Source organism: Gymnoscopelus braueri (genome assembly GCF_963280865.1).
Source record: "Gymnoscopelus braueri genome assembly, chromosome: 1".
Taxonomy (NCBI): Eukaryota; Metazoa; Chordata; class Actinopteri; order Myctophiformes; family Myctophidae; genus Gymnoscopelus; species Gymnoscopelus braueri.
This window is the reverse complement of record NC_137603.1, coordinates 1672523-1692450: the sequence shown is the minus strand read 5'-3', so window position 1 is coordinate 1692450 and position 19928 is coordinate 1672523. Positions and strand designations below refer to the sequence as shown.

The window sequence follows — 19928 nt, the reverse complement described above, 5'->3', positions numbered from 1 at the left end:
TTTTATAGAGGACAATTCGTCCACATGCATATATATAGTATAGTGATATGAATGCAGATATTTCTGATGTCAACTCCTCATTTGCCAAACATTTAAAGCAGTTCTGCTCTGACAGTGGCTTGATTATCTCTAGTAAGCTGTTGTTGCCTGATGACAGCTACAGTTACATCAGTGAGGCGTGGCACACAACCTCTTGGTTGGATCACTGCATATGTTCTGCTGTGTGCAGTGATGTTAACTGTAAGAATCCCCAACATAGCATTGAGCTATGTACAATGTATGACTGCATTGTAGAGTCCCTCCTTATGTCCAGCAGGCCTCTGTATAAACACAGGACCAAGATGTACAAGGTTAAGCCAGGGTGGAATGAGTATGTGGGTGAACTGCATGCTGAGGCAAGAAGGGCTTTCAAAGCCTGGGTTGAGTCAGGCAGACATAAACATGGTCCTTTATTTGAACAAAAAAAAAGGCAAATGCAAATTTTAAATATGCTCTGCGTTTCATTAAAAGAAACGGAAATACCATCAGGGCTGACTCTCTGGCAAATAAGTTACAAAACCATGACACAAATGACTTCAGGAAAGAAATCAAAGTACTGAATAACTGTAGAACATCTTTACCAACAAATATTGATGGTGTAACTGGCCCAGAGGAGATTGCTCAGTTGTGGCAGAAACATTATTATGAACTGTTCAATTGCGTGCAAAGCAACTCCTTCGTAGGGGGAAACATTGTTAATAATGATGAGGCTGTGACTATCCCCTCACTAGAAGTTTAAGATGCAGTCAGGATGCTGAAAGACAATAAAGTGTGTGGTATGGAAGATATCTGCTGAGCATTTAAAGTATGCAGGCAGAAAACTATGTCCCTTACTTGCTATCTGTTTCACTGGGTTTTTAATTCATGGTGTTTTACCAAAGTCCCTTTTATCTGTTTTATTAGTGCCTATCATTAAAGACAAATCTGGGAAATTGAACAGCTCAGATAACTACCGACCAATAGCCCTGGCCAGTATTTTATCTAAGGTCTTAGAGAGAACTATACTGAACAAATTGGAGAGGTTTATCCTGACCTCTGACAACCAGTTCGGTTTTAAACCTAAACATAGCACAGATATGTGTATATTTGCCTTAAAGGAAATTTTAGATTTATATAACGGACAAAATACCACCATTTTTACATGTTTTATTGATTTGTCTAAAGCCTTTGATCGTGTTAATTACGAAAAGCTGTTCAAAAAATTACAGAACAGAGGGGTCCCTAAATTTTTAGTAAGAATCCTGGTTTTCTGGTACGCACATCAGACCATGTGTATTAGATGTGGTAACTGTGTTTCTGCTCATTTCACAGTAAATAATGGAGTCGGACAGGGAAGTATTCTTTCTCCTTTGCTCTTTAATTTATATATGGATGACCTATCTAAGCAGCTGAGCAGCTGTGATACAGGGTGTCGGGTTGGTAACAAAATAATCAACCACCTGATGTACGCAAATGATTTGGTAATCCTCTGTCCATATAGTGCTGGCCTTCAACAGTTACTATGGGTCTGCTCTCAATATGGCTCAGACTGTGACATTATTTATAATGCAAAGAAGAGTAATATCATGATTATAAGAAGTAGAGAAGACAGTAAACTATCATTTCCTGTCTTTCTTCTGTCTGTCTGACTGTATGTACACTGTACTGACTGTATGTACACTGCCCACTTGTGGCGGCGCTACAGAAAGAGCAGTATGCAGAAACTCAATGTAGCTTATAATGATGGCATGAGACTGCTGCTTAAAGTGCCATGATTCAGCAGTGCAAGCCAAATGTTCCTTAGTATCGGTGTACCCACCTGCTCCGCTGTGCTGCGGAACCTCATGTACAAATGTATGTGTAGGCTGTCTGATTCTGCCAACAGCATCATTTTAATCCTGAATAACCCTTTATTTAGCTCGGTCAGGTTTTTCTTCTAAACTGTGGAACCATTGGCGTGTATGTATATGAATCTGTGATTTTAATGTGGACTATGTCCGCCTCTGTTGTTTGTGTATTGTATGTTTTTTTATTTGCTATGGACCATGTGTCCTTACTAAAGTTTGATTGGTTTGATTATGAACAAATGTGGTTGGGGAGAAACCAGCTAGTTGTATGTCATTTCTCTTCTTGAATCTAAGAATAATGTCATGTTATTGTAAAATATCTCTTTTTGTCTAAATCATTCATACAAGGTTGAAAACATATGTGAGTGGGCTTATTTTGAAGATAATAAGATGTTAAACAAATATTTCATAATATGAGCTTGTGTAAAAGTATAGTTTTATAGATAAATTGTCACATGTTTAAATCTAGGCGGATGCTAATTCCTTGTGCTGACTGAGAAAGGCTGGCCAAGAAGTCTATTGTTTTTAAAAGCTTGTTTGTGACTGGTCAGAAGCAGTCGTGTAGGGGGAAGGTCCTATGTCAAATGTCTGTCTGTATAAAGTGCAATGTTTTGGTGATTCAAGTACACTCTGTGATTGGCAACGCAGATGTCACGTCTATGGAAATAAATACATTTCTATGGACAAACCCCTTTTCAAACTGGATTCTTGTTATATTCTTGCACTCAGGGAATAGTTATGGAATAGTGTTGTTCTTGTCTGATCAATGGACCATATACGACAGGTCACAAACGAGAGAGGAAGCGATACCCAGCATTTTACATGAAAACAACGTCGCTACAACGTGAACTTGTGGCTATCAGCGCAGACAGCGCTTGGGACGGTGGATTGAGAGCCTGTTCTCGTTAGCAAACGAAGGCTGCGGTCAGAACGGATGGATCTTGCTCTGATAGTACAGTAGCTATGTGACTTTTCAGCCGTTGCCCGCATACCCCTGGTAGCGCAGCCTCTCGGCTGGAGTAAAAAAATTACACTTTCGCTACTCACTTTCGCTACTCATCAAAACAAAGACCGTTTTAATATGTTGAAAGACTATTTTCCTTAGTGGGTGGGAACACTCTGAGCCCCCCTACGTCCGTCTAAAATACACTTTTTGTCCAGAAAAGAAAGTATTCCAGCGGATAGAATTTTTTTTAGTTACTTCACTGCACCCCCTACAGATCTGGTCAATGGATTTTTGAGTGGTGCCAACCTCTCCTACATTTGACAGATGCAGTTGATTGCAACCAGTTACACTAATTCAACACAAGCAGGAGCCACTTAAAGACATGCACACACAAACACGCTGGCTCAGCACATGTGCGTGCGAAGTGCGCATGTGTGCACGCACAAACTCACACACACACACCCCCACACACACCCACACACACCCACACACACACACGCGCGCTTAAAATGTGGACCTGCGAGGCACACTGTGGCTCCGATCGGCACCAAACTGGTCAGGGATCTGCCATCACAATAGCCACACCAGGGACCAAGTGTGGCACCCAGGGGGCCAGCCAGAACAATTGCTCCGCCCCCTCTGTGTTCCTATTGGCTGGGCTTTAAACAGACATAATTCCAGTTCCCAACATGCTAAACTTCAGAAACTTGCTAGCTGCACTTAGACGGCCAATAGGGAAGGCTATAATTGATTAAGCCCCGCCCCCTCTGTGTTCCTATTGGCTGGCCTTTAAACAGCCATAAAACCACTTACCCAGCATGGTAAACTTCCGAAACTTTCTAGGAGCATTTAGATGGTCAAAGGGACAGGATGTAATTGTTTAAGCCCTGCCCCCTCTGTGTTCCTATTGGCTGGGCATTAAACAGCCATAACTCCAGTTCCCAGCATGGTAAACTTCCGAAACTTGCTAGGAGCACTTCGACGGCCAATAGGGAAGGCTATAATTCAGTAAACCCCGCCCCCTCTGTGTTCCTATTGGCTGGCCTTTAAACAGCCATAAAACCACTTACCCAGCATGGTAAACTTCCGAAACTTGCTAGGAGCATTTAGATGGTCAATAGGGACAGGATGTAATTGCTTAAGCCCTGCCCCCTCTGTGTTCCTATTGGCTGGGCATTAAACAGCCATAACTCCAGTTCCCAACATGCTGAACTTCCGAAACTTGCTAGGTGCTCTTACACAGCCTGTAGTTGCTTAAGCCCCACCCCACTATGTTCCTGTTTGCCTTGAAATTAATGGACAGGGATTTAACATTGTTCCTCTAGTTCATATAGCTTAACTCATTCACTGCCAGGCTTATTTCAAGCTTGCTGATCCCTGTGCCACCATTAGGCAAAATGGAAAAATGTTATTTTTTTCTCCGTTTCTTTTTTAACATTGAAGTGGATGGAGCATTAACTTTTTGAAAATCGTTTTCTCCTAGTTCCTTTGAGATAAAAAAAAATTAAAAAAAAAATATTTTGAATTTTTTTTTTTTTTTTGTGACGTCAAAAGACGTCATTGGCACTAATGGCACACTGAAAATGGCCGTCAAAAGACGTCATTGGCACTCAATGAGTTAATGATCACTGGGTGTGATTGTTTTTACTCAACAAGGTGCATTTATATTTGTGCATGCGGGTGTTTATTATTGCAAAAATATCTCTCACAAACCATTTCAACATGGAATGACTTCACAAATCTACTCACTTGAGAGTAGCCAGTCCAACAGAGAGCAGCTGCTCTCCTCCCGAGTCTCCTGGTCGATTGAAGCTCAGGTCGAGCTCTTTCAGATGGGAGAGGTTGTAACGCAGAGCTGAGGCCAGACAAGAAAAGCCTTCCTCTGAGACCAGACAGTGTGACAACCTGCAGAGAACAAAACGTTTTAACAAATTGCTTCTGATATTCACGTAGAAATCCACACAGAGAGAAAACACATTATTCACCTCAGAATCTCCAATGTGCAGTGTGGACTCTTCAGTCCAACAGAGAGCCGATTCACACCTGCATTCTGTATCTCATTGGAACTGAGATCCAACTCTGTCAGACTACATGAGTTGGAACTGAAAAGTGATGATAATTCCTTACAGCATTTCTCCGTGAGGTTAGTTTGTCTCAACCTGAAAAAATAGATAGATAGATAGATAGATAGATAGATAGATAGATAGATCACAAATCTGAATACTCACTCACAAATACACAAATCAAAATTCAACCTATAGCAGTGTTAGCCCTATCCACTAGCAACAATTCACTTACTGTTACATGTTTGTACACTATGCCAGCTGAACGCGGTAAAATCTGTGTTCCATTGTGATCAGGTTAACACTACAATATTACAATATTATTCCCTTCCTTTTGTTTGTTACGTCAAGCCCAAAAAAAAACATCAACCACCAAATTGTGTTAAAATGTGTGGATTACTGTTTTTTTTTTCTTCTATTATGGTTAAGGGTGACAGAGCTAGGAAGGGCGGGGTTCTCAGAGACTATTAAAGACAGAGAGCGAGCACTGGAGAGAATGAGAGATTATTATTTTTATCTTTAAACACAACGAAAGAGTGAATCACCATTCAAATGCGTTTTTCTCTCGTGTTTTCAAATGCTATTATATGAGAACGATTGAGTAATTGTGGGGGGTGGGGGGCAGCTAAGTTATTTATCCAGAAATTAAACAGAAGTTTAACACAGAAACAGAACTGAAAATCATCACATTTCTATAGTTATAACATAATGGAAATGTGTTATAACATCAGCATGAACTGATCTAACCTGAGGATCTTCAGTCTGCATTGTTGACTCTCAAGTCCAGGAAGGAGCAGCGATACCCCTGAATCGGTCAAGTCATTATGACTCAAGTCGAGTTCATGAAGACTTGAGTTGGAACAGAGAACTGAGGCCAGATTTCCACAGCAACTCTCTGAGAGGGCACAGCCATTCAGCCTGAAAGGAGAGAAACACATATGAACATATTATCTCATCTTATCTTATCATATTATCTAAGTATCTTTGTCGTCTGCTCTGATAACTGTGTTCATGAAACTGGATCATAAATAAATCATATTCTCATACATACTGTACTGTCACCAGCTATACACCTGGGGCCTATTACACGAAAGGTGAATTAAATTATCCTGGGCTTAAGTCAAATCCAGGTTTGACAAAGTCGGGTCCGTACAGCCTGGTTTATTCCGTTCCATGAACGCCAAGCCAGGCTGAAAAGGAGCGACTTTGTCGAGTTAGGCCTCGTCAAGCCAGGCTGTGTCGAGCCAGGATAATGAAGCCGGGCTGAATGGGCGGTGTAACAGAGGTTTCTGCTACTACTTCTAAAGGACTGTATTTCTTATAGGCTGGCTACGTTCTATTGACCGCCGCAAGTGCTTGACGGGGAGGCCCGGATATGGGTCCTTAATCACACACCTTGATATGGTGAAAAGGCCTGATATTTATATAGGTATTATTACTATTATTGCTATTGCTACTTATGACTGCCGACGCTGTCCTGTCTGGGAGTCGCGATATTTATAGGTAAGATATGACGTGAGGCGACGTCACGCTACCGCTATGTGTCCATATACGGCGTAGTGCCGGACAACGCCGTCCTTTGTAACAGTCCCCCATGAGAGGTGGTCGTTCGTTGCGACCATACTCTCATGAATCACAAATGACAGTATCGGACGATGTCCGACGATGTTCAGCATTCTGTTATTGTTTCTTTCTCCCGCCCTTCTTGACTTCGATTTCTTCTTTGGTGGCTGTTGCTTCTTCTGGTAGCTTGGGCAGCCTGATCAATCGTGCTACGGGTCTTGTGTAGGTGCGACCTTCCACCTGCACCACTGCGGCCCTCACTCGGTTGTCTCTTCCGGGTATGACGCTCTTGACTCTCCCTACCGACCAGAATGCTCTGGGGAGCTGAGGGTCTATCACCAGAACGAGGGTGTCCACGGCGATGTTCTCTTTCTCTGTGAGCCACCTGTGTCGTGGCTGCAACGAGGGCAGGAAGTTTTTTATGTATCGTTTCCAGAATTGGTCGGCTAGGATCTGTGACTTGAGGCAACGAGGGGTCTGATCGCCCTATCAGGAGATCGTTAGGTGTCACTGGATCTAGGTCTGCTACGTTAGACGATACGTATCCTAGGGGTCTGGAATTCAGGATGGCTTCTATCTCGGTCAAGGCGGTGTAGAGAACTTCTTCGGGAACTACTTGCGTTCCTAAAACCACTCGGAGGATCGTCTTCACGGATCTTACTTCCCTCTCCCATGATCCTCCGAAATGAGGGGAGGCGGGAGGATTGAATATGAAGTCAACTTGTTGGGGGGCCATCTTCGCTCTCAATTCCGGCTTCATATTCTCGTAGGCTTCCCGTAGCTCCCGGTTCCCTCCGATGAAGTTTGTTCCTCGATCGGACCGGAGTTCGTGAGGCTTCCCCCTGTGAGCTATAAATCGGCGGAGTGACATGAGAAAGGAGTCCGCGCTCATGTTTGTGAGGAGCTCTAAGTGGATTGCGCGGGTGGTGAGACATTTGAATATGATGCCCCATCTTTTCTCTGTCCTCCTACCGATTTTCACGGTCATTGGCCCGAAGTAATCCATTCCGGTGGAGTAGAATGTCGGGTCCATCAGTCTTAGGCTGGAACTTGGGAGGTCGGACATTCGGGGGGTCTCGGCCTCTCCTTTCCATCTCTGACATTGGAAGCAGTTGGTTTGGTGTTTCTTGACGGCTTCCCTCCCCTTTAGCACCCAGTACTTCCTTCGTAGATCGGCGAAGACTCGTTCTGTCCCTGGATGGTTTAACTTTTCGTCGTACTCTTGGATGATGAGTTTGGTGTACGGGTGAGAGTGGGGTAGTAGGATTGGGTGCATCGCTCCGTAGTCCAGGTCATGACATCGACGGAGTCTGCCTCCTACTCTGAGTAGGCCTGCATGATACTCTGGCGCTAGATTGCGTATCTTACTGGACTTCGGCACTTTAGTCCCGGCTAGGACGTGTTGTAATTCCTCTGGGAAGCTTTCCTCCTGGATGCGTCTCAGGATGGTTGCTTCTGCTTTGCGGTAGTCCTCCGATTTCAGGGAGGAGGGGTCTCTCCCGGGAGAGGGTCCGTCCCCCCCCTGCGTCTCTGACAAAGATGATGCAGTGGTCCTGAGGAGTTCCTGATAGGAATCAAAATGCGTCGGTGGGGCAGGCTCGGGTTTGCAGACTGTGAGGCCACAGAATGGTGATTTCCTTAGCTCTTGGGTCTCCACGGCTTTCGCTAGGTCTAGGTGTGGTTGTTTGGGCCATAGGTTCTTTGCTCTCGCGAGGAATTCGGGTCCGCTGCTCCAACGGTCATGGCTCGCAATCTGTGTCAGCGTCTTCCCTCTCGTGATGTCGTCTGCGGGGTTGGCTGCTGACTCTACGTACAGCCACTCGGCGTCCTCTGTGAGCGTCTGTATCTCTGTGACCCTAGTGCCGACAAAAACCTTGTACGTGCTCGAGGTTGATTGTAGCCAGTGTAGGACTGTGGATGAGTCCGTCCAGAGGGTTAGCGAGCTAATGTTGATCGTGAGTTCTTTCCTAATCACTGCGGCCAGTTGAGCGCCGGTCATGGCTGCACACAGTTCCAGTCTAGGTATCGAGAGTTGTTTCTTAGGCGCGATCCTAGACCTTGCTGCTAGGAATGACACGTGGAACCTACCGTCGTGATCCTCTGTGCACAGATATGCCACTGCTCCGTACGCTAGCTCTGATGCGTCGCAGAATACATGTACGCTGTATGCTTTGGGTGCCTGTCCTTCTGTGTGACCGGCATAACACCTGGGCAGTGTCACTTCCGACAGGTGGGCGAGTTCCCCTTCCCACGCGTTCCATGCTGATAGAATGTCCTCTGGCAGGTTCGGATCGTCCCAAGACCTGTCAGGTTTGTTCCACAACTCCCTCACTATAACTTTTGCCCTGGTGGTATACGGGATCATGAATCCAAGGGGGTCGTATTGCCTTGCCAGCAGCTTGTAGATGTTGCGCATGGTCGGCTGCAGGGTCTCTCCGTGTTTCTGTTTGTACCGCAATGTGTCTGACGCGCATTGCCAAAGAAGACCCAGCGTGCGTTCCTCCGGGTCCGCTCCTTCTTCTGTGAACCATAACTCGCTGTTACCGGACAGGGATCCTTTAGGGAGATGAGCTATCACGTCGGGTTTATTGCTGGCCCACTCTCGCAGCTCGAATCCTCCCTCCAGGAGTAAGTCATACTGTCCACTGCCCCTTTGGCTCCCTGTTGAGAGGGGAAACTCTCTAGCCAATTATCTACGTAGAAACAGCGTTCTATCGAAGTCCGAGCAGCCGCGTCGGGCTTCGTGTGCCTGACGACATGGGTTGGAGTGTGTATGTGGCACAACAAGGGGAGCAGGTGGTGCCGAACGGGAGCACCTGCCATTCGTACACCACTGGCTGTTCATTGGTCTTCATGTCGCGCCACAGGAATCTGGTTAGAGGTTTGTCTTCTGGGAGCAGGCGTACTTGGTGGAACATGCCCTTAATGTCGCTGCATGTCGCGACTGGGTATTGCCTGAACCTCAAGAGTACGCCAAGCAGGCTGGCGCCCAGTGTAGGGCCCGGGAGCAAGCGTTTGTTCATGTTCTGATTCCTGTACGTGTGTGAGAAATCGAAATCGAAGACTATCCGTTTCTTGCCATTGTGGGTTCGCATGAAGTGTGGTATGTACCAGGATTTGGTGTCCTGATCGAGTCTCGCCTGAGGCACGGCAAGGATGTACTCCTCGTCTAATAACCTCCTCATATCCTTAGGTCGCTGGTTCAAATCCAGCTCGAAGGACCAAATATAACAGAGGTTTCTGCTACTACTTCTAAAGGACTGTATTTCTTATAGGCTGGCTACGTTCTATTGACCGCCTCAAGTGCTTGACGGGGAGGCCCGGATATGGGTCCTTAATCACACACCTTGATATGGTGAAAAGGCCTGATATTTATATAGGTATTATTACTATTATTGCTATTGCTACTTATGACTGCCGACGCTGTCCTGTCTGGGAGTCGCGATATTTATAGGTAAGATATGACGTGAGGTGACGTCACGCTACCGCTATGTGTCCATATACGGCGTAGTGCCGGACATCGCCGTCCTTTGTAACAGGCGGCAACGTATTTCTATAAAAGACCATGAACTCGAGTGCAGATTCCTTCAACTTGACCTATCATGGCGGCGGGGAAGGTGGAACAAAACTCGAGCAGCGTTTTTCTCTGTGGCCGAACAGCAGCAGCTCATGGAATCATATGGAAGTGAAACATATAATTAACAGAAAAGGAAACAAGGCCGCTGTTATTAAATCCAGGGAGAAAGCGTGGCAAAGTATTGCCGACAAGTTAATTGCACAAGTCGTCCAAAAATATATACGATGTATATATATAGTCCATAAATATATAATTCTGTTAGGCTTAAACATGAGGAGTTTAAGTGAATATCGCTTACTAATCAACAATGCTATTATATGCGCCATGCATGCAATGTTGAGATCACATGGAATCCATCTATTTATATAACTGCAGTGCCGTCCACGGGAGTAACGGGGGGCGCCTCCAGACGCGAGTGCCCGTGCCGACCGGCCGATGCTCTGCTAGTCGAAACAGCGCCGTCCGAGTTGTAAACCGATAGGGACAGAATAGATCTTTCATGGATCACTATCCGTGTGTGTGTGTGTGTGTGTGTGTGTGTGTGTGTGTGTGTGTGTGTGTGTGTGTGTGTGTGTCAGGGATAAACTAAAACAAAATGTTAAAAGCCAGAACACAATAAAAGTAACAGTCATGCTTTCAATAAACCAAATTGAAAGCATGAGCGCATGCGCGTGTGCGTGCGTGCATGCGTGCGTGCGTGTGTGTGTGTGTGTGTGTGTGTGGTCGGGGCCATATATGTTAGTGCACTGTGGTTGGGAAGCCTCGTGGCTTGCATTCGTGGTTCCCTCTAGTGTTGGTTCTACAGAATTGCCTGGGTGGGTGGTAAAAACGAGCGTGCCTTCTCCAATTTCCCTGGTTCTCCAATTTCCCTGTAACATATATATGTATGTATATGTATGTATGTCAGACATTAAAAAAAAAAAAAAAAAACCCGAATATATTAATATATATTAATTAATTATCTACAATATGAACTATAGTTTTAACAGAGTGACAATGACATATCACATGAGTCATTGTGAAACAATTATGATTCATGGTCACACACTATTTCGGTAATATAATTAAATTGATTATATCTTATTGTATTTATTTCATTTTATTTGAATGCAGGGTCATTAAAATGAGTCCATATACAAACATATGTGTTAAATTAACTGTGGAAAAAGTCATTGGTTTAAGATTGGAGTCATTAGACTAACAGCTATATCACAAAACTTGAAGAACAAGGCACTGGATTAATTAAGCTTGGCTGTTAGCCTGCTCCGGACCAGGCTAACTTCACAGCTAATTTGCCATGGTAACTAAGGTAGGATTGTGTCAATTTTTTTTCGTGAAATCTAGTCATGGATAAACTTAGCCAGGGTGAACTGGCTAAGCTAATCTGGCAAGATAATTCAGCTTTCATGAAACTGATTCATCGCAAATCCTGGCTAAATTAAGCCAGGATAGGTGTTAAATCCAGGCTTAACCCCTAATTCTACTTTCGTGAAATAGGACCCTGGTCACTGGATAATGCATCATAGATCCTATTAGATATGTTAGTCTCTCATGCCTATTTAGTGTTTCCACAGGATTGTTTCACCTGTTTATCTTGGCCTGTTAAATTTCCTCTTTTTGTTCAGTGCATTTGGACGTCTACTTGTCTTTTTTAGATTAATATCCTGTGCCTCTGAGCCAGAGCCACTTTACCCATTTATGAACCTTTACAACTGAGCCTGATCTGTTGCCTGTGTACTGGACTATGTCTGTTAATAAAGCCCTTTTGAACTGTTAAACGTATTGTCTTCTCTGAAATCAGGTTTGCTTGAGAGAGATCAATACAAAACATGTTAAAAACAAACACATTAACTACAATATTTACACCTATAAGGTAAGTTAACCTGAGGTAAGATATAAGGTGCAGTAAGTACCTGAGGTAAGATATAAGGTGCAGTAAGTACCTGAGGTAAGATATACATTACATTACAGTCATTTAGCAGACGCTTTTATCCAAAGCGACTTACAATAAGTGCATTCAACATAGGTAGGGAACGAAACTACTAATCACCAGAAGTCTTAAGTGCATTTCCTGCAAAAACAAGCAACCAAGAGTATACCTAGTGCTAAGGTAAAAGTGCAATATATCAGCTAACTACTTTCTTGAACAGATGAGACAAAATAGCAAAATCAAATGAGCACGAGCTAAAACAGGTGGGTTTTCAGCCTGCCGCGAAAGATGGGCAGTGACTCTGCTGTCCTGACATCAGTGGGAAGTTCATTCCACCACTGTGGGGCCAGAACAGAAAAAAGTTGTGACCGTGTCGATCGACCAGAAGGACCCTTGAGTGACGAGGCAATCAGTCGCCCCGAGGTGGCAGACCGAAGTGGTCGGGCAGGGGTGTAAGCATCGACCATAGGTGCAGTAAGTACCTGAGGTAAGATATAAGGTGCAGTAAGTACCTGAAGTAAGACTTAAAGATGTGTGAGCATAGCAGCAGATATATACTGTACAGATACGCTATGGATGTTAGTTAAGATGCGAGAAAAAAACCAGAAATGTTGTACATGGGATTAAGGTGCAAAGTGTCCGCGTGTGTGGATAGTCCACATAAAGTAACTGACACTGGAATAATCCGCAGGTAGGTCCATATAGAAGAGCAATAAAAAGTCTAAGTCGAAACCATCTTAACCTCACCTCTCTTGCTTTATCCCCAAACCTTCTAACCTGGGCTGATCCTCTATTTTAGTCATTTCTGATGTCCTTCCTTTTACTTCTAATGAGAATCATAGCATCCTCAATTCTGCCACCTCCAGCTGCGCCGCCTGTCTTTTCCTCAGTGCCACCGTTTCCAAGCCGTACAGCATGGCTGGTCTCATTACCGTTTAATACATCTTTCCTCTCACTGGTGCCCTTCTGTCACAAATAGCTCCTGACACCTTCCTCCATCTATTCTCTCAAAGTACTCATTCCATTTTCTCAACACACTGTCCCTGCTTGCTAGAACATTTCCATCTCTATCCTTTATCACCTTAACCTGGTGCACATCCTTCCCATCCCTTTAACTCTGTCTAGCCAATCGGTGCAGATCATTTGCTCCCTTCTTGGTGTCCACCAACTATTCTCGTCTTTTAATCCAGAAATGAAACAGAAGTGTGATGCCCCACTCCCTTATATGGAGTGTGTTGGGAGTGTCTGCTCTGCTCATGCTGTTCTTTCTAGGTGAACAGGGTGGGGCAGTCTACATATCTGCTAATGGCTCATTGGAGAGCACCTGCGCCGGTGCCTCCAGGAGTCTATAAAAGCCAGCCCCATGCTCAGTCTGTGATGAGATCCAGAGGAGAGAGGACTGCTGTCCTCTTCAGCTCTACCCCAATCTGGGAACCCAGAGCCAAGATGAGAATGAAAAACAGCGCCCTCCGCTGTTTGTACTATCTCATCTTGGCTCTGGGACAATGACAACGTAGCACCCGTGCGCAAGGAAACCAGGGTTTTGGTCTGCCTTCAGCCTTTCACTTCCGGTGGTGCCACTATGTTTTCATTCCCACTAACAATATTTCTACACGGAACACTAACACCACTTCTCCCAGAGAACATGGATCGTTTTGGTTATAAGCCCACTTGTTTCTATGATGAAAGAGTAAGTTAAAATGTGAATATCTTTCTGTGGTTTTGTCTGCTCCGCGGACGCTATTGTTAAATTAGTTTGGGTTTGTTTCGAGGGGGAAGGATCGACGGACACGTGAATCCCGCCCACTACATTTGATTGGGTAAAGCGCGGCCTGCTTCCTGATCTGAAGGCACGCCCACTTGTAGCCCAGTGCGTACATGTTATGACGAACCTTCACGACAGATTCCAACGCAGAGCAGAATCTGTTCTTGAGAGATTAGCTCTACCCTGCTCTCCATGCTTCTGTTATATTGTTTGATTATTCTTTCCATCCACACACCCAGCACTACACCATGTTCCACTCATCCACACTTACACCACTTATATATATATATATAAATTATTAGTTACGGGTTTAAAAGAGCCTCTTCACTGAATGTAAGTCAATGAGGAGCATATTTTAAATGATCAATTTCTAGTCAATGGAGAAATTATTTTTTATTTCTTGTCCACCTTGGAGTTACATCATGATGGCAAGGTAACTACACAACCCAAACCTCTACCAAAGTGGTCTTGCAAATGTGGGGTTATTGCGCGACCCCCCCCCCCCCCCACCTGTTTTGATAAAGTTGAGCTATTGATAATCTCTCAAATGTTTGCTGATGTTTGTCGAGTAAATCCTACCTTAAGTATTTACTTTTTGGGTTAACTGTGTTATAAGTTGTTATTATGGGGTTGATATGTTTGTATGAATGTTAACCTAAGTATAATTAAGTCATTGTTCTATTCACCATATAATAATGTTCAGCAGACGTTCCCTTTTCATTTGTTGTTAGTATTGTATATGCTTGCTAGAATGCACTGTATTCCATACAGCTGTTTGATTCCAAGTGTGGGATGATAATGTTTGTTCGTTGATTATTATTCTGCATATTGTATAATTGAAGTACATATTGTGTATTATGACTCGTTCACCAGTTGGTTCAGTGCTTGACTAGAGCTCTGCGTAGGGATGCCCAGATCAATAGCACGCACGACACACACACACACACACACACACACACACACACACACACACACACACACACACACACACACACACACACACACACACACACACACACACACACCTTGGATATACCACTGGAATAATCTAAATGATCATCAGTATTACATCTCATATATACTAATCTTTGTAAACAAGCTGTTGTTGTTTTCATCTTGAATTGACTAAACTAAATCCACATGTCAGAGAGTGTTAGGGAGTTTTAGCAAGACGTTTGGACTATCTGTGAAAACATTTACAACCAATAGCCAATTTTTACTCAAAAACAATGGTTGGAATGGTTTCAGCACGCCTGAAAACCCCTAGTTAAACACCTCACAAGTTAATTTTAGACTTTCATTTTTTTTTCATATTTTTCACCCAAGCCCTCTGGGCTCCTTAACTTTGATTGGCTCTCCAGGATCTGGGTTTGCTTTAATTGAGAGGTGATTAGACAATGGTGAAGTAAGCTATTCGTAGTAAATTTTTTCACCAGATGGTCCAAACATCTTGCTAAAATTCCCTAACTAAGAGTGTTGTTATTATATTAGAGTAGTGATCTCTCTGTGGAAACGTTTCCAACCCAACTGCACATATTATTGCCTCAAGGTGATGTAACATTAGTAGGTTCATGATGGCTCGTTAAGTGCCTGTATGCACATTTCATTACAGACAGACTGACAGACAGACAGGCAGGCACTCTCTCTCTGCCCGGAGAGAGAGGCAGACAGACAGACAGACAGACAGACAGACAGACACTCTCTCTGAGAGCGAGAGAGAGAGAGAGAGAGAGAGAGAGAGAGATAATAAGCACTACTGACGTCAGAATCTTCAGTCTACAGTGAGGACTCTTCATTGCATCACAGAGCATCTTCACTGTAGCATCATTCAGGGAGACAGATATCTCCAGTTCAACCAGATGGGATGGATTAGAGCTGAGAGCTGAGACCAGGACCTCACAGTTTGTCTCATTAATGGAAAAGCCAGCAAGTCTGTAATTACACATTAAAAGAGAAAATGAGTGAATATTACAAAACAATTCGTTTATACAGCATCACACTACCAATAACAGCACTATCACAGCTAGCACTACTACTACTACTACTACTATGGAGGTAGAGATAATTAGACTATTAGTTTACTGTTATAATTATTAGTTATCTTAATATTAAAGGTAAATGTTTTAACTTAATTTGTTAATTTGTGACCACACACACACACACACACACACACACACACACACACACACACACACACACACACACACACACACACACACACACACACACACACACACACACACACACCGAATTTTGAAATATTTATTTATGTCCACATAAACAGAAGTACAAGATGTACATAAACACTGTGCAGTCAGATAAAGGGAAACAGCCACTGCCTCACTGATCCTTGTCCAATCACAAGAGCAAAACAACTCACTCAGTCACATGATGTGGTGATGAGTTCAAGCTGTCATTTCAATCTAATGTTCAACATCCCACCATGTGTTACAACCATCTGTACTGTCTTCTTCATGGCAAGAAGTGTATTAACTTAGTTATTATGTTTGCCTTCAGGAAACAGGCTCTGTTCATGATTGGCTCAGCAGCAGATGTGAACTAGAAACACACAACACCTGTTTCCTGTTCAAATCTGCTGCTGAGCCAATCAAAGGAAGCTATGAGAAACTGACCTAGAACAGGAAACATGAATGTCACCGTATGGAAGAGGAACTACAGTCATGCACAGAGAAGTATCTCAGCACATAACTCTGATCCACTGCTCTTTAAACCACATGAACACTAGCCTCCCTATTCTGAGGTAAACATTCTGCAAAAAGAGCCGATCTACAAGCTCACAACACTTTGTGATAATATGTAATATATGGCATAACGTGAACATTGATTACCACTACTCATTATCAATACTTTATTAATATTGATTTACTTTATCAGTGGTGGAAAAAGTACTCACATTTCTTACTTAAGTAAAAGTATCAATACTGCAATGTAGAAACACTCTGTTACAAGTAAAAGTCCGGTAATGAAAATGTACTTGAGTAAAAGTACAGAAGTATTGTCATCAAAATCAACTTAAAGTACCAAAAGTAAAAGTACTCATTATGCAGAACGTCCCGTTTCACAAGTTCTCATTATGTCTAAAATGTATTGAAAAACTTTTGAAAATAGCAGATCTACAAGCTCACAATGTGTCGCGATGCGGCACGTTGTGTAGATCGTCTTTTTTCAAATAGCCAAAGTTTATAGGGCTGAAGTGGTTAATGTATGTTTGTAATAACAATCTAAATCTAAAGTAACTAGTAGCTAAAGATTTAAAACAAGTGTAGTGAGTACAATTACAATCATTGTCTCTGAGATGTAGTGGAGTAGAAGTAAAAGTATAGAAAACCGGAAGTAAAAGTACCTGAAAATTACTTAGTTACTTTCCACCACTGCCTTCTATTACTAATATTACTACTACAGAGGTTATTATTCTATTAATAATAATAATACCTTTGTAGATGTTGTGTCTAAACTAATCTTTTGCAGTATTTGTGTAATTCATAATATAAAATGTTTTACATTTAAAAGTACAGAAACAGTTTAGTTGAATCTTTAATGGTAGCATGACAGACTGTCAACATGTTGTAATGACTGACTGACTGACTGACTGACTGACTGAAGCTTTGGTATGATTTCCTCCATTTTGTTTAAATTCACATGAATACTAACCGAGCCTTTCTGCAGTTCCTCACAGCAGGCAGCAGTCTCTGTCGTCCCCAGCCTGATGTGTTGTAGTTGTCCAGGTCAAACTCATCTAGAACCTCTTCCGACATCTGCAGCATGTAGGCCAGAGCTGAACACTGGGTATCAGACAGTTGTGTCTTAGATCTGTCCCCTGACTTCAGGTACAGTTGGATCTCCTGATGTACTGATTCATCCTTCATCTCCATCAAACAGTGGAAGATGTTAATACATCTGTCAGGAGAGGCATCACCATCAGCGTTCATCTCCTTCAGGTTGTCGATGGCTCTCTGGATGCTCTCTGGACTGTTCTCTGTCTGACCCAGCAGGCCTCCTAACAGACTCTGATTGGACGGCAGTGAGAGGCCGTGAAGGAAGCGGACGAAGAGGTCCAGGTGGCCGTTTTTACTCTTCAGGGCTTTAAGCATGGCTTTCTTCAGGAAGTCATCCAGGGACATGTGACTGTTGTCATCTCCCAGGAATGTCTTCAGAACCTTTGTGTTCCCCTCAGTGAAACAGTGGAACAGGTAGACTGCAGCCAGAAACTCCTGAATGCTCAGATGAACAAAGCTGTAGACCTTTCTCTGGAAGAGCACGCTCTCTCTTTTGAAGATCTCTGTGCACACTCCTGAGTACAGCGAGGCTTCTGTGACATCAAGATCACACTCTTCCAGGTCTTCTTGGTAGAACATGATGCTGCCTTTATCCAGATGTTCAAACGCCAGCCTGCCCAGCTTCAGAAGAACCTCCCAGTCAGACTTCATGAGCTTCTGTTGACTCACCTCATCATACCTCTGCTTCTTCCTCCTTGTCGCGACCAAAAGGAAGTGGCAGAACATCTCAGTCGGGGTCGTGGGCAGCTGTCCTGTCTTGTCTTTCTTCAACATGGTCTTCAACATGTCCTCCAGAACGGTAGCAGCGATCCAACAGACGAGTGGGATGTGACACATGATGTGAAGGCTCCTTGTTTTGTTAATGTGTGAGATGATTGTGCTGGCCAGCTTCTCATCACTGAATCTCTTCCTGAAGTACTCCTCCTTCTGGGGGTCTGTGAACCCTCGTACTTCTGTCACCCTGTCAACACATGCAGGAGGGATCTGATTGGCTGCTGCAGGTCTGGTAGTTACCCAGAGGAAAGCTGAGGGAAGTAGATTCCTCTTGATGAGGTTTGTCAAGAGAACGCCCACTGATGATGTCACTGTGACTTCAGAAAAAATGTCATTGTTGTGGAAGTTCAGTGAAATTCTTCTTTCATCCAAACCATCAAAGATGAACACAGTCTTACAGGCAACAAGCTGCTCTGCTGTGAGCTCCTTTAATGTTGGATGGAAATCATGGATCAGTGTGAGAAGACTGTACTGCTTATCTCTGACCAAGTTCAGCTCTCTGAACGAGATCGGAATCAGGAGATCGATGTCTTGATTGGCCACGCCCTCCGCCCAGTCCAGAATGAACTTGTACACAGAGAATGTTTTTCCAATGCCGGCGATGCCCTTTGTCAGAACTCTATGGAAGGGTGTCTCTGTGCCTGGTAAGGGGTTGAAGATGTCAGAGCACAGGATTGTGTTGTCAAGGAAGGTCTTCTCCATCTTGGACGCTCTCTCAAGCTGCCACACCTCATGTTGCTGATTAACCCCTTCATTGCCTCCCTCTGTGAGGTAGAGCGTTGTGTAGATCCTGTTTAAGGAGGTTCCAGGTCCTGGTCCTGTGATGTCTTCTCTCTGACCTTCTGACCTCTGTGTCAGACTGGTCTTATAGGGCTTTAAAAACTCCTGCAGACTGACATCCACTGGAACACAACAGTTCATCAATGTTAAACACACGTTCAGTCATAACTTTATATCCTATGGAAAGATATGAATTATAATTTATATTCCCAGAATAAATGCAGGATCAAACGTAAATAAAACACACTGACTCTGAAACAACTCAAGAAGGCAACAACAACAACTACAACAAAACTCTTTGACTAGTCTACCTATTATTTTATGTATGTATTCATTCATTTACTAAAAACAGTTGTAGTTTGGGAAGTTTATAGTTGTATTAATTAGTGAGTTATGTATTAAATGTATTTATTATTTACATCATGTCAGTTTTTTTTGGAGCAACAGATAAATTAATGACATATTCATGTATATATATACACAAATCCACGGAGTGCTGCACGGTAGGTGGCGCAACCATTGCTGCGGTGTTAGCCAGCTGCTGCTGCTGCGGTTCTGTCCATCTGTTGACGTTAGCAGAGCAGCCCTAAACTACTGCCACCTGACGTAGGTGGTTCGTCTCGATTTTCTGTACATCTTTGTAAAGTTAGTGTTTGTAAAAGTTAGTAAAAAGCAGGTAAAAGAGTAATGTGAGCAGTCAGTGACGCATGATTTGGGACACGCATCAGGGACTGCAGCTGACTGACACCGCAGCAATGGTTGCCTACAGGGTAGCGCTCCGTGGATTCGTTTATATATATTTATATATATATTTATCAGTGGCGCCTGCCCCAGGTATCACAGGGGAGTCTGCACTCCCCCACACTAC

The 19928-nt window shown here is 43.5% G+C and overlaps 1 protein-coding gene across 3 annotated transcripts in view; it reads right to left on the bottom strand.

The window, feature by feature from the left end:
- Positions 1 to 19928, bottom strand: part of LOC308087534 (NACHT, LRR and PYD domains-containing protein 12-like) — a 135356-nt gene that overhangs the window by 44119 nt on the left and 71309 nt on the right. For all 3 annotated transcript variants that reach the window (XM_080431469.1, XM_080431471.1, XM_080431470.1), the window contains exons 12-16: positions 17382 to 19182; positions 15471 to 15641; positions 5622 to 5792; positions 4797 to 4970; positions 4561 to 4716 (exon numbers count right to left, since the gene is read on the bottom strand). In XM_080431469.1, coding sequence (XP_080287595.1) covers positions 4561 to 4716; positions 4797 to 4970; positions 5622 to 5792; positions 15471 to 15641; positions 17382 to 19182 — 2473 coding nt within the window. The remainder of the gene's footprint in view (positions 1 to 4560; positions 4717 to 4796; positions 4971 to 5621; positions 5793 to 15470; positions 15642 to 17381; positions 19183 to 19928) is intronic.